The 14,607-nt window shown below is 51.2% G+C and overlaps 2 protein-coding genes across 4 annotated transcripts; both read left to right on the plus strand.

Annotated features, from left to right (window-relative positions):
- Positions 1-771: 771 nt before the first annotated feature.
- On the plus strand, positions 772-12,234 carry OSCP1 (organic solute carrier partner 1). The gene is made up of 10 exons (XM_084274197.1): positions 772-898; positions 6,315-6,469; positions 7,328-7,495; positions 8,096-8,176; positions 8,709-8,812; positions 9,179-9,307; positions 9,858-9,927; positions 10,611-10,750; positions 11,334-11,397; positions 12,081-12,234. The coding sequence occupies exons 1-10, from the start codon at positions 787-789 to the stop codon at positions 12,195-12,197; spliced, it is 1,140 nt and encodes a 379-aa protein (XP_084130323.1). The 5' UTR covers positions 772-786; the 3' UTR covers positions 12,198-12,234.
- Positions 12,235-12,329: 95 nt separating this feature from the next.
- On the plus strand, positions 12,330-13,821 carry LSM10 (LSM10, U7 small nuclear RNA associated). 3 transcript variants are annotated; one of them, XM_084274094.1, is made up of 2 exons: positions 12,330-12,388; positions 13,160-13,821. In XM_084274094.1, the coding sequence occupies exon 2, from the start codon at positions 13,229-13,231 to the stop codon at positions 13,598-13,600; it is 372 nt and encodes a 123-aa protein (XP_084130220.1). In that variant the 5' UTR covers positions 12,330-12,388; positions 13,160-13,228; the 3' UTR covers positions 13,601-13,821. The 3 variants fall into 3 exon arrangements, with proteins under 3 accessions (XP_084130220.1, XP_084130222.1, XP_084130221.1); XM_084274096.1 differs by having other exon boundaries at positions 12,333-12,388; positions 13,222-13,821; XM_084274095.1 differs by lacking the exon at positions 12,330-12,388 and adding an exon at positions 12,392-12,415 and having other exon boundaries at positions 13,222-13,821.
- Positions 13,822-14,607: the final 786 nt, after the last annotated feature.

Here is a 14,607-nt window from a genome sequence, read left to right on the forward strand (position 1 = left end):
TTAAAACTTGAATTTAAAGCTGATGTGCTGGACCACGTGGTGAGCAGTTCAGTCTGCGAGAGGGGAGCACGTGATGGGGCTTCATCTCCCTGGGGTGGGGAAGGCAGGGACCTCTGCGAACAAGAGCAGCATCCGTCTCCTGTGGATACCCAGCAGGCCTGTGGGGTTCTGCTGTCCCCTACTGTTGATCACCAGGGATGGGGCACCCACCCCCTCTCTGGGCAGCCCATTCCAGCCCCTCACCACTCTCTCTGTAAAGAACTTTCCTCCTCAAGGCCTTTCTTCTGCTCAACCAAACAACCTCACGCAGAGCTTGCTTGTCAGTCCGTTAGCCGTCAGCCGAGGTGTGGAGGTTGCTCGGGGCTCTTGCAGTGCTCCAGCTGCACCCAGCTTCTCAATGGGCTTTTCATTCCCCCATTGCTGCCCTCAGGTCCCTGCCAGACCCCCCCATTGCCTCGCGCTGGGGTGCGGCTGTGCTCGGGCATCACCACTTGTCCTTGGGCATGGTGATTCGGGGTGCTGTGGGGTGATGTGCCACTGCTGGCTAAGGGTGCGTCACCGCCCTGACATCAGCAGCACTCTTTGGCAGCTTCCCGCGAGGGCCACTGGGCTCAGGTCCACGACGTCACTCCTCCGAATGACATCACTCCTCTTCCGCATGACGTCACTGCGCCCCAGACGCAACGCCCCGCCCTTGCACGCCCGGCCCGGCCCGCCAAGACGGCGCTTCCCGATTGGCCGCTTCGCTGCCCGGCAACGGCGGCGCCGACAGGGACGGCGGTCGCCATGTCGTCCCGGACGCTGCCGCTGCTGTTCCTCAACCTGGGAGGGGAGATGCTCTACATCCTGGACCAGCGGCTCCGCGCCCAGAGCATCCCGGGGGAGAAGGCCCGCAAAGGTGAGTGGCGGGCGGCCGGGGCCTGTCCCGGAGCCGGTGCCGCGCTGGGAGCTGCTCCCGCCTCCCCTCCCCGCGGGGATCGCTCCGGTCGCGGCGGCGGCTCCCGCGGCCTGTCCGTGCCGTGCGGGGCTTCTCCCTGCGCGTCCCCGCAGAGCCCGGTCCCGCGGCGGGCGATGGCAGGGCGGCCCCGAGGGACCGGCGCTGCCGTAGCTGCCGGGGCAGAGCTCTCCCCGCTCCCCCGGCTCCCTGACACCCTGGCGCCGGTTCTCCGGCTGTAGCAGGGGCCCGAACGGGATGAGGCCCGGCGTGCTGTTAGCGAGGAGCGGCACCGTGGGGCCTCGGGCGCGGCGGGGCTTCGGCAGGGTGTACCGGCGCGACACTGCCCGGGCGGGCTCCCGCCTGGAATCCGGAGTGAAGCCTGCTGAGGTAACAGGCTCTCATAGAGATTCAGGCTGCCCAGATTGGGTGTGGGTGCCCCGTGTCTGGGGCTGTTCAAGGCCAGGTTGGATGGGGCCCTGGGCAACCTTGTGTAGCTCCAGGCCTGGAGGTTGGTGGCCCTGCCTGTGGCAGGGGGTTGGAACTCTGTGATCCTTGGGGTCCCTTCCAACCCAGACCAGTCTGTGGTTCTGTGATTCAGTGCTCATACCAGCCTGAAGCCGTTAGCAGAGCTTCCCTGTGAAGTGTGCGCAGCTCAGGTAGAAATCGGGATCCATTTCAGTGTCTCCGTGCTTGCCTCGGGGGTTAGAGCCTCAGGAATACACTTCTGGAATCAAAATAACTCAGGATTTGAGTGTCTCAATCCAGGTCCTGAGCTCCTTTGGGAATACAGGGTGGCTTTGTGATCTGAAGCAGTTTCCAGGATAATTTTGTAAAGCCTCTGCAAGAAGCAGCAAGAATCCAAAACCCCAAAGAAACATCAACTACAATAAACACAGTTCTGAAACCCTGGTCTGGTTTTGATACAAATCCCTCAGTCTAGCATTCTCCCCAAATCCCTGTAAGAGCAGAGCCCCGTGTGTGTGTGCTGAAATTCCAGCTTACAGCTGAGCCCCTCTTCATTTGCTGCTTTTAAAAACAAACCAGCTTTCATTTATAAACCCTTGCAGCTTCCTGTTGTAGGGCAGGGAAGGAAAAGCTTTGGTGTTTTGTAATAAATACTCAGCACCATGCAAACCTGGGCTGGAAGAGCTTGTTAGGTTCTTCCCTTCTCCTTGCCTATCCCATAGGGAGATGTCCTAAGTGATGGCGAAGGCTTCGCTGCAGCAGTGTGATTTTGAATTGTTCAGGTGGGTCTTCAGGACGGAGCTCACAGAACGTTGCTGCTGCTGGTACAGGTCTCAAGTTGAGAGCTTGAACCACGTTGGCTGTACTTGGTGGAACATCTCAGCAGGGGGATTAGTTTTATCTTGAAAACAAAACCAGGCAGTTCCGTCCCCGCTGAGGTGTTTGTTAATGCTTAAAACTGTTCCCTCTGATATTCTTTGCTTCTGAGTGTGAAAAAAACAGCTGAAACTTCTCCAAGCTAAAGGCATAACGTGCTAAGATTGAATCAAGGGGAGAATCTTACCTCTGAGGAAGCAACAGGGGTTTTTTTTCCAAGGGCAGGGCAAGGTTTCACCATCTGTGTGCCCACTGAAGGTGAGAGATGCCAGGTAACAGCAGAGTCCGTTCTCGTTACACACTAAACACTGATGAGAAAAGCCAAAGCCCAGTAGCTTAAATTTTTTTCCCCCTCAGTTTATTTCTTTTATTCTCCTTGAAACTATTGTTCTTACTTCTTGAACTGATGTTTTTTGTTTTATATGCTTCGTGTAGATGAATGGACAGATGTGGACAGGAAACGAGGTACTGTAACCTTCTAGCTGCATGCAGTAGACAAACACCACGACATGCACACATGAGGCTCATTGTACGTGAACACACCGTATGCTGTTCCCACAGCCTTCTGGTTGAGGCATCAAAGATGAATAATCCTACCTACCCAGTCATGAAAATGCACTTTATAGACCTTAGAAAAAAAAATAAAAAATAGGTGATATCTCCAAATCATCTGGCTTCAAAAACAAGTTGCAAATTTAACCAAGAGTATGAATGGAGCAGAACTTTTTGTCATTGCAGCCTTTGTAGCCAAAGTGATATTTGTATTTTTCTAGCATCTTATTAATACAAGCCAGTAACTGTGTGAGCATGGTGAAGGTTGTTTCTCTGCTCAGATGCAGGAGTACCATGTATTTCTAAGGTTTTTTTTTTCTAATCCATCATTGAGGGTTTTGACCCGTGAGCTCCAGGAAAGATTTACTGCTTATCCATCTCTGCTGGTGGTCACCACCCTTGCAGCTGAGCAGTCACAAAGGAGCAGGTGCCCACACTTCAGCCCAGCTCACTTTGGCTTAAGTTATCCCTGGAGGTGGATTTGAGCTGAGACATCAGGTTCCCAGGGGAGAGGCTGAGGCGTGAGCGTGCGTTTCCTTCTGGACTCTGCCGTGAGGTGGTTGCCTCCAGCAAAGGGGACTGGGATGAGGAAAGAAATCTAAACTTTTCCAGGATATTTGCTAGGTGAACACAAGTCAGTGTGTCTCTGAGCAGCCCTCTTTTAAGAGAGATCAGGGCTGCTGTATGTGTTTTTCAGAATAAGCATTGTTTGTAGGTTTTGAATGTTTCCCAAAGGGAACTGTGATATCCTGGAGTTTGCCCTGGCTTTTTTTTCTTCTTCTTTTTTCTCCCCCCCACCACTACCTGCTGTTTGCAAGAGCACATTTTTGCAGCTTTTAATATCTCTGAAGATTCCTCACTCCTCTTTTGTCCCGTGCAAAATGATGAGCAGTTGTGTGAAGGCCCACTCTGGCATATTTAGACAGCAGCAGCACAGATGCAGGTCGCATGGTGACCCGCTTCTCTTGTGAGAGAAGAGAATTTGCCTCTGGATGCTGCTCGGGGTGATCTCTGATGAGGTCCACAGAGTGACGAGCCGAGTCAGTTGCTGGTGGAGCCGTGACAAGGCGGCTTCGCCAGCCTGTGACCGCGTCACAAACGATACACCTATTGCAAGGAGAACGTGCGACTGGTTTGAACTCGTAACATTCCCTCTGCTGCCTTGAATGTCCTCCAGGAAGCATGAGCATAACCCAGTCTCATGTCATGCATCCGAGCCATGTGACGCGACCGCGCGCCAGACGTTGGCACGTGTCTGTCGCCAGTGACATGGCACGTGTAGACGAAAACCACCGTAAACCCTCAGCTGCTCTTCTGTCCATTGCACTGTCTATACTTGGTTTCCCTCTCCCCATCCCAGTTGATGAAACCCCTCTGCTAATTTGCTTTTATGCTCTGTTGCTTGGCGTGCCATCCCCCTGAGCTAACGCTCCTTTCTTCGTTATTTCCCCCTCGTTAGACGGGTGTAAATACCTCCCTAGGGACTACGTGTGCGCTGAGATCTCTCTGCTGTGTCATTATCAAACATCCCATGTGAGATTTGCCCTTTACCATGTCTTTTTTTAATGTCTTTCTCGGTTCTTTTTATAGCCAATACGAGAGGTTTTGATTTCAGAAGATAATTTATTTAAGGCTGGGTGTGTGGTTAACTCAGATCATCCGATTCCATTGTGACTGACTACCAGCTGCAGTCAGTGTACTGGGATGCTCTCTGTCTCCTGTCAGTTTTGGGTATTAGCTGCTTCCAACACAGAGAAGCCTTATTCAGTGGACAACATGCACAAGCAACTTTAAAAGTATTTTTCTTTCTAGGAAATGTACAGTATAAGGCAAAGTATTCTTATTTGTGTCATGATTGATTACTTGCAAAATGAAATATATACCAATAATTATTAATACATTTAATTCTCCACTGAAAAAAAAGAGGATTCTTGCTTCAGCCTGCAAGTAGGGGCTGTTTTCTGGACAGCTTACTTAAAAAGAGGGAAGAAGATGAGGGATTTTTCTATTAATTTTCCCCATTTGTGATTGGGTGCTTTTGTAATCCATGCTGCTCAGAAGTGTTGTTCAGATACCAACAATGGGGAGGGTACAGGTAGGGTGTGATGGATGCTGAAACTCCTGGGTCATCAGTGAGGGAGAAAAACTGTGACCATCAGGCTTTAACAGGGAGAGGGAATCTCCTCAGGATGGAAAACAACTACCTGTATCCAGGTGCTCAGCACCTCTGGGTACCCAGCAATGCTCCCCAGAGAGTTAATCACCTAAGATAAGATGAAGGGACTGGGACATTAACTTTCTCTTGGCTGTTTATGTAGCTTGAGGTTGAGAGTTGTGAAAAGCTGGGTGTCTAACCCACCAGTGACTAATTATCCCAGCATCTCAAATAGCTAATTGCTACCACTGCACCTACGTTCACTTTTCTGTACTTCCTCTGAGGTATTTGTAACCTGTAAGAATCAGCTGGCATCATGAGCTTTAGTAACAGTCCCCTGCTCAGGAAAATTCACTCTTGTACAGTAATCTGCGTGAATTGACATTTTTATTTAACTTTTCTTTTTGATAGAGAAATAAAAGCTTGTTTCTGATAACCCTGTAGAATTGTATCAGGTAAATAATAATGGTATCAGCTCCAGCATGAAAGGGAAGATGCTGCACCAGGCTGAACGGCTGCAAAATGATTTCTATCTCCTTTGCATTAAAAGCTCGATAACCAGAGCTCAGCCCTTATACTCAGAACTCCTCTGCCTGCTCTTGAGTAAGTTGTGTACCAATTCCATGCCTAAAAGTACACATAAACAGAATGAAGTAAGGAAGGTGAGAGCTCTGTCCCTCTGAACTGCTGTGGTAGCTGTGGATGTCGCAGAGTACGAGCCCTGAATGGCCTGACACAGACCCCAGGGTTCTAAGTGCTGCCTTAAATACTCACCAGCGTTAATCCCTTTGAAGTCAATACTTCAAGGAGCCTTGAATCATTCAAGAGCTTCTGTTTAGAAGGAAAAATAGACTGATGCTGTTAAAGGGCAAAGAGAGAACAGGCAGTCAGCTAGCTGTGGTGTGCAAAAGTCTGGAGGGACATAAACCTGTCTTCCAAGGAAGCAGAACTGTAGAGATACAGCCCGTCAGGGTAGCCTGATCACCAAATCATTGAAAAGGTGGGAAGTGTTTAAATGGCTGTAAAAACAAGGCAACAAACCCAGTCTTATTCCCACTGGAAATCAGGGTTTGTTGTCAAAGGTTCAAGTAGCATTTCTGGCCCCTGGGAGAGTCAGCAGGAGCCGTGCTGTCGCTTAGACCAGAGTGGGGTTGAGGTAAATGTTGGCATAAGAAGGGATGTGCCTCCTCCTCCTCCTCCTGTCGATGTACCCACCTGGCTTTCACGGGTGAGCATTCGTGTCCGTCCTTGCAGCTGTCCGTGTCCAAGCTCTCCTCGGGTGAACGTGCTGTTTCTGAAGCAAAAACCAGAGACTCTTTGTCTTTGCAGTTATGAATGACATCATCACAACCATGTTCAATAAAAAATTCATGGAAGAGCTGTTTAAACCACAGGAACTCTATTCCAAGAAAGCTCTGCGGACAGTGTACGACCGGCTGGCTCATGCTTCCATCATGAGGTTGAACCAGGCAAGCATGGACAAGGTAAGACACCACCTACCCTGTCCTCCCTGCTGTGCTTCTGTGCTACCAGTCACAAGTTTCCCATCACGATAATGAGCACAGTGGTTTATGTCACTGGCGTTCACAAGCATTCTGCAACAGCTTTCCATTTGCTTTGCTTGTAAAAAATGGTTCTCAGCTGAGGAAGCTCTGGGGAAATCCACAGTATCACACAATCACCAGGTGGAAAAAGACCTTAAAGATCATCAAGTCGAACCATTCCCATCCTAAGCTAAACCATATCCCTGGGCACTTCATCTACCCTTTTTTTAAACACATTCAGGGATGGTGACTCAACCCCCTCCCTGGGCAGCCTGTTCCATGCCCTGGCAACTCTTTCAGTGACATACTTCAGAGCACAGTTTTTCTGCTTTACTTGCTAACTGCTTGAGGAGTTCAGTAAGCATTCTTTAGGTTCCTTGGATCTTTTAATGTACATTAAAAGCATCCACATGTGCAGGTGTGTATAAACTCACCTGTTTCTATATTGACACCCCCTGTTTTGCAGTTGTGGGTGTTAGAATTTTGCCCACACATGGTATATATCCTGCAGACAATCCTGAAAGAACTAAGAGCTGGGGGACCTGAGAGCTCTGCCTGGGTGTTGTAGCGTTGAATGGCAGAAGTTTTGCAGGCAGTTGGAGAGACTCAGCAGGAGGGCTGACAGGGTGGTTGCAGAGGTCTTCTTTCCTTAGGAAATGAAGCTAAAATGGTTCTTCTAACCATAGGCAGATGCTGGCCAAAGGGTCTAAATCCCTTCCTACGGCAATGTGAAGTTACCTGAGCTGTGTCACTCACTCTGTTATGATGGAACCAAAATTTCCCTGTGTTGCTTTGCAGCTCTATGACCTTATGACTATGGCTTTCAAATACCAAGTGCTGCTGTGCCCTCGGCCCAAAGACATTCTGCTGGTCACCTTCAATCACCTAGATGCGATCAAGGATTTCGTCCATGATTCTCCTGGCATTCTGAACCAGGTGGATGAAACTTTCCGGCAGCTGATCGAAGTAAGGATCCTTAGGAAAGTGGTTGAACACACTGTTGTTTGAGTTTGGGGTTGTGGGTGGGCTTTTTTTTGTCCTTCAAGCTAACTTTAGAGACTAAATACTGCTTCATTAAGTGCCGTGTCATGCATGGAGACTGGCCTGTTCTCAGCCATCCAAATAACCTTCCCTTCTTTTCAACCAGAGGGAAACAAATTTGCCTCCCAGTTAGCAATTTTTGCTCATGTAATTCTCTGGACAAACAATATGGGTGTCCCAGCAAAAGGAAACTGGTTTCATAAAATCTTCAAAGTTCTGGGAAGTTGTGAAATGTTTCCACAGGAGGGAGAAGTCAAATCAAGTGTTATTTTTCTCCTGGCCCAGTTGAAATCAATGTTTCTTATTCAGTCTCCGCTGACTTCAGCAGGAATTAAATCAGACCTTTAACCACAGATAATAATTACTGATAATGACCAGCAGCCCCTCCTTAACATCACTTCTGCTTCCCCTGTCGCACACATACCATTTGAGTCTAACAGTATGCCTGTAGACTTGTTGTCACCCTTCACCTGGGGTGGACGTGGGGCCCTAGCAAAGCCTTACATGATGGGTTTTCTTTTCCAGACCTACGGCTGTCTCTCTGCTGGTGAATTCCAGTTCATCAGGCAAACGCTCCTCGTGTTTTTTCAGGACATGCACATAAGGGTAAGAGCCCAGTAGAACTAGTCAGTAAGAACAGAAGGGAGTTTGTGGCTAGAACACAAAGGTATCTTGTCATAACTTTGCTTTTCAGTCATCTTGATGTGCTTGCCATGTCAGTCTTCAGAATTTTACAAACTGAGCATGCTGCCTACAGTAATAACTCTAAAATGTTACAAAACAAGGACTATCTACTAGTATGGGCATGCTGGTTGATAAATATGGTTTTCCTTTTAGTAGAAACTCAGTATGAAACTAAGAATCTGAGCTTGAAGTCATGGGGGGTGATGCTCTCTAAACTGATCATACTCAAGGCATAAACAGCACAGGTTTTGTTGGTAACGTTCCATCAGTGTGCCCATCCTCTGGTCCACAGCTCTACATGACTGGCTTTGGCCTGTATCCTAGTCTCTATATAGACATCAAAATCTTATGGAAACCAATCCCAGTCTAGGCAGGAAGGCTGCAAGATCAGACTTCAGAGAATTTGGATCAAAGCTGTAACTGATTTTCTAGAAGGTGGAATATTCTTTTCCAGGTCTCCATCTTTCTGAAGGATAAAGTGCAAAACTCTAACGGTCGCTTTGTGCTGCCAATATCAGGGCCTGTTCCTTGGGGTACCGAAGTTCCAGGACTCATCAGGTGAGTTCTGAACTGTTGCCTGTACAGTCTTCAGTGCCTTGTGTCTGCGGCTGTTCCCGGAGGAACAGTCGCTCCCAGAGGTCTAACAGGAATTGAGCTAGACCTGTCAGTCATGTTGCACAGATAGCTGAACCTTCAGTAAACACCATTTAAAGGGTGGGATTTGGGACTAAGTCACCCAGCAATTAACCACTAAGCTGTTTCTGGGCATTCTGTATTCCAGTAAATGAGCTATTAGTCATTTATCCATTTACCAACATATAGAAGAGGGTTTTATTCCCGTTTCTCTTGTACAGTAAGCAGAGGAAGTACTGAAAATGGGTAGTAAAACTGCTAAATATATTTCAACAACAACTTGTTTTTCAGGATATTTAATGGCAACGGAGATGAAGTTAAAAGAACTGAGTTCACCACAGATGGAAATTATGTTACTCCACAAAGGGAAGGATCTTTTGATCTTTATGGAGACAGAGTCCTCAAACTTGGAACAAATATGTAAGTAGGTTTTGTCCTACACAGAAACATGAAGTAAGTGTTGATGCTCATGGTTTTGCTCAGAAGCACATCTTCATCCTTGTGTGTTTATTTTTGCCTCTTCCCCTATTACCAGCTTGATTTCTCTAGAGTGATAGCTTGAAACAGAACGTGTGTGGATAGATGTGTATAAAAGAGCTGTGGGAAAGAGCAAGTTTGATTTATGACTACAGTACAGCTGAGTAAAGAAATTTCTCATCTGGTACTGCATATTCTGTGAAGTGAAAGGTGATTTCCTTTTAACTGTGTTCCAGAAAGCCTTCCTTTTTTCCATGTTCATCATACATGATTTTCCATGACAGGATACAGGAAAGCAGTGGGCTTTCTTACAGCTTTGTCCCTCATACATTTAGTGCCTCAATACCCCACAGATGTGAATTGTAACTTCTCAGTTATCTACAGTATTCAGAAAAATATCCTCAAATCCTATTTAGATCCTGTGCTGCTCCTTCCAGTTCCTGTATCACATACAAGTAACAGGTTGCTCTTCCTCATGTGTTCTTCTCCCTAGGTACAGTGTTAGTCGGCCAGTGGAGACGCACATGTCAGGATCAGCCAAAAACTTGGCATCCCATGCAAAGGTCAGTGTTACTCTGTTCCTGTCACTGGTTAACTGGCTGACTAGCCTGGGGCAGAGTCCTGAAGTTGGTCACTCCTCATGGCACCGTTTCCTTTGAGCAGTTTCACCTGATCTACCAGATTTTACATTCTGCTTCCCTTGGCTCTTTGTGGGGCCACTGAGTGAAACACCCACACCCACCATCTCCACATCATTTACTACAGAGTTGCACTACCTTCCCCTTTGTTCACCTTTTACCTCAGGGAAACAATAACCATCATTTTAGGCTACACTTATGGGATAAATCTGGGGGGACCTGTTTAGCCATTCTCAGAGCCCAGCCCAATCCTCCACAGCCCCCTTTGAGCTAGGGGAAGGGTCTGTTTCCCTAAAGAATCTTACACATGGGCTTATGCAATGGTGCACTTGCTTCCTATTTTAATCTCTTCAGAAAACAGCAAGCTGGTTCTACAGATTTCTCAGCTGTTCAAATGATCTTGTCCCGGGTCTATAAATTCAAGCAACCATTTTAAATACATAGCTGAAAATTGCTCATTATCTGCACAATCCATAACCATTAACGATGCAGGAATGTATTTATATCGCTCTGAAGAACATTTATGTAATATCAGAAAACACAAAACTTACTGCAGGCCTCATCTCCCTGGTAACCTGACCAACCAACCCGCTGCTGTTTTTCTGCAGGAGAATATAACCCCCAACCCTCTCGCTAAAGAAGAACTGAACTTCTTGGCCAGGCTGCTGGGAGGTCTGGAAGTCAAGAAACCCGGTGGTGGTGAGACAGGATTCCGACTGAATTTGTTCACAACTGATGAGGAGGAAGAGTATGTGTTCAAGTCCTTGGTCTGGGTTTGGGATGTAGTGCTACGTACGCAGCTCTGGCGACTCTGTAACAGCTTTGGGGATGGAACAGCAGGGTTTAGTGTGCTGTTATTGGGGTCCAGATGGTCCCTATGGGAAGAAAAGAGGAGCTGTTTCCCTGGCTTCACCTCTTTATTGTGGCTGTTGGGAAGGAGAGCCCTTTCCCTTACTGCTGGTCCCTGTGAGGCATGGCCTTGTGTTCCCTCTGAGTGACACTGCCAGCAGCAGTGGACAATCTGCACTTAGTTCTGTCCCATGGAAGAGAGACATGCCTTCAGCTCTCCTCCCACCCCAGATACATCTACATCTTTGAGATAGAAGGATGTAAGGATGGAGGTGATGAGCCTGGCAGGGAGCACAGGGGGAAGGAGAGGTTTTGTTCCCCCATTTCTGTGGAAGAGTCTCCAAACTGGGGCCAACACATTTCTTTCCCTAGGAGGAATATAGGGACATTGTCCAAACTTCACACCAACAGCAGCCTCGGGAAATGTGATTTTTTTTGTAATTTACTGGTGAGATTAAGCACTCTCTGTGTTTTTCATCAAGGCACGCTGCGTTGACTAGACCAGAGGAGCTATCTTACAAGGTTATCAACATAGAAGCCACACAGGTACGTACAGCACGCTGCCCATCTTTGATTGTTGCCATTCCTGCCTTGCTCAGAACTGAGTTTCACCCAGAATAATGACTTTTAAAAAGACTTTTTCCCCTTTTCAGTTAAGCTCATACATTAAGTGATGTCACTGTTTCCTGCCGAGCCTGGGGATTCAGGGACTATTTAATAAGAGAACTTGAAACCTGACAAGTATTGGAGCAAGTTTTGAGCTGCACAGGACAGAGAGGAGTTACAGGGTCGTTTCCCATCTTGTGGTTACAGCCTAATGGCTGCACCCCTTCTGAAAGGGGCTCATGGGCATCCACAAGCACTGGGGCATGTCCCAGTACCCCCAACACATCCCAGTGCAGGCCCATGTTAGCAGGCAGTGGGGCACATCCCAGTACCCCCAGTTCAGACCCACATTAGCAGGTGGTGGGGTGCATCCCAGTACCCCCAGTACATCCCAGTTCAGGTCTGTGTTAGCAGGTGGTGGGGCATGTCCCAGGACGCCCAGTACATCCCAGTTCAGGCCCCTTTTAGCAGGCGACAGGGCACGTCCCAGTATCCCCAGTACATGCCAGTTCAGGCCCCGTTAGAAAGCAGCAGGGCACATCCCAGGCCCGACGCAGGCCCGGGCTAGCCAGCAGCCACCCCGCCGTGCGGCAGCGGGCTGAGGCGCAGCATCTCTCCCGCAGGAGCCGGGGCGGCAGGCGGAGCTCTCCCGCATCCTGGGGGAGATGGAAGTGGCGGAGCCGCGCCCGACGAGCTCCGGGAAGGGCGAGGACCTGCTGGCGCTGATGGACGGGCTCTGAGCGACGTGAAAGGCCAGCGCACAGCCCGGATGCGAGCGGCTGCGGGCGGGGCCGGGGCTGGGCCGGGGGCGGGCGGCGGGGCCGGGGCGCAGTGCGCAGGCGGGGCCGCCCCTTCCTGCCGCCGGGCGGGCGAGTGTGCGAGGGGAGGAGCGGTCCCGGCGCTCGGCCGTGCAAGGGAGGGGAGGGAAGAGGTGCGTGTGCGAGGGGAGGAGCGGCGGGTGAGCGTGCAAGGGGGGGTATCGCGCAGGTGCGTGTGCAAGGGCGGGGGGGGGGTGTATGGAGGGGATGAGGGAGCGGTGGGGGGCGTGTAAGGGGAGGGGGAGGCAGCGAGGACAGCTGTGTGCAGGGGGCACACGGAGAACGGCCGTGGCGTGGGAGAGGGGCGGTGTGGATGGGTGCGAGGTGAGCAGGGTGGGTGGGTGGGCGTGGGGCAGTGTGGGTGGGTGTGAGGTGAGCAGGGTGGGTGGGGGGCGAGGGGCGGTATGGATGGGTGTGAGGTGAGCAGGGTGGGTGGGGGGCGAGGGGCGGTGTGGATGGGTGCGAGGTGAGCAGGGTGGGTGGGTGGTCGAGGGGCAGTGTGGTTGGGTGTGAGGTGAGCAGGGTGGGTGGGTGGGCGTGCGAGGGGCGGTGTGGATGGGTGTGAGGTGAGCAGGGTGGGTGGGGGGCGAGGGGCGGTGTGGATGGGTGCGAGGTGAGCAGGGTGGGTGGGTGGGCGAGGGGCAGTGTGGGTGGGTGTGAGGTGAGCAGGGTGGGTAGGTGGGCATGTGAGGGGCAGTGTGGGTGGGTGTGAGGTGAGCAGGGTGGGTGGGTGTGTGAGGGGCAGTGTGGGTGGGTGTGAGGTGAGCAGGGTGGGTGGGTGGGCGAGGGGCAGTGTGGATGGGTGTGAGGTGAGCAGGGTGGGTGGGTGGGCGTGCGAGGGGCGGTGTGGATGGGTGTGAGGTGAGCAGGGTGGGTTTCCCTAGGGCGCAGAGGCAGGCACCCAGCCGGGGCGCAGCACAGCGTCTCCCCTCTTCCCCCGCCACAGCCACACCATGGAGATCAGCCACTCGGTCAAGGAGCGCACCATCGCTGAGAACAGCCTGGTCATCCTGCTGCAGGGCCTGCATGGTCACGTCACCACCGTGGACCTCCGCGATGAGAGCACGGCCACGGGACGTGTCACCAATGTGGACGCCTTCATGAACATGCATCTGGCCGAGGTGACCTTCACGGACAGGCAGGGCACCGTGTCCCACCTGGACGAGCTCTTTGTGACCGGCAGAAACGTCCGCTACGTCCACATCCCCGACGAGGTGGACATCAGGGCCACCATCGAGCAGCAGCTGCAGGTCATCCACAGGGTCCGCAACTTTGCCGGCCACAACATGGGCAGGAAGGAGTTCCCTCGCACCAAGTACAAGTGAGCCCCGGGTGTTGCCCGCAGCCCTGCCCGCAGCACAGCCAAGATGGACTTTTCCTTTTGGTGGGACTGCCAGCCACCTCCACACCTCACCTCAGACACCCTGCCTGGAACTCGGGGCTCTGCTGTGCCCTGGCCAGTGCCTGTTGGGGAGTAGGTTTGTTCTTTTTAATTAATAACCCCATTTAAAAGGGTCTCTGGTCTCTTGACTGTGGTTTCCTCTTCCATTGGCAGCTACTTGTGTCCCTTCTCTGATGGCCAAACAATGTCCTTTTGGCCAAAGCCACAGCCTGGGTTTGTTGCTTGGCTGTGGCCATCCCGCTGCCCGCAGCTTTGCCTGCCCCTGCTCACAGAGTCTGGGATCCTGATGGTGTGGGTGTTGCTATCCACAGGAGCTGGAGATGCTGGTCCTGAGCTGGGGAGGGAGTTGGTCATGGTCTGTCCTCACCGCTTCCTGCTGGACAGCTGCCATTCTGAAAGTGTTAAACAGGAAGAGAGTGAGACAAATGTCTGTCCAGAGTGGGCTGAGCTCAGGGGGGAAAGGGCAACACTGTCTGCCTGGAAAAGGCAGGGGACACTGGGAATGCTGCTGCTACCAACTCCTCTGCTTCCCCATTCCTCAGTCACCCTTCACAAATGCTCTGCAGCACTTCCTCAGCCCACTGCCCATCTGCCAAGTGCTGCGCAGCCTTCTCTTCCCCAGGCTGAACAAGCCCAGCTCCCTCAGCCTCTCTTCGTAGGGGAGCTGCTCCAGCCCTGATCATCTTCGTGGCTCCTCTGAACCCTCTCCAGCAATTCCACATCTTTTTTGTACTGGGGCCCCTGCTCTGGCCATAGGACTCCAGCTGGGGCCTCAGGAGGGCAGAGCAGAGAGGGACAATCCCCTCCCTGTCCCTGCTGCCACCCCTCTGCTGATGGAGCCCAGGATCCCATCGTCCTTTTGAGCTGCGAGAGCCACTGCTGGCTCACACTTTCTCACCCACCAGCACCCCCAGGCCCTTCTCAGCAGGG

Source organism: Gallinula chloropus (assembly GCF_964237585.1).
Source record: "Gallinula chloropus genome assembly, chromosome: 22".
NCBI lineage: Eukaryota > Metazoa > Chordata > Aves > Gruiformes > Rallidae > Gallinula > Gallinula chloropus.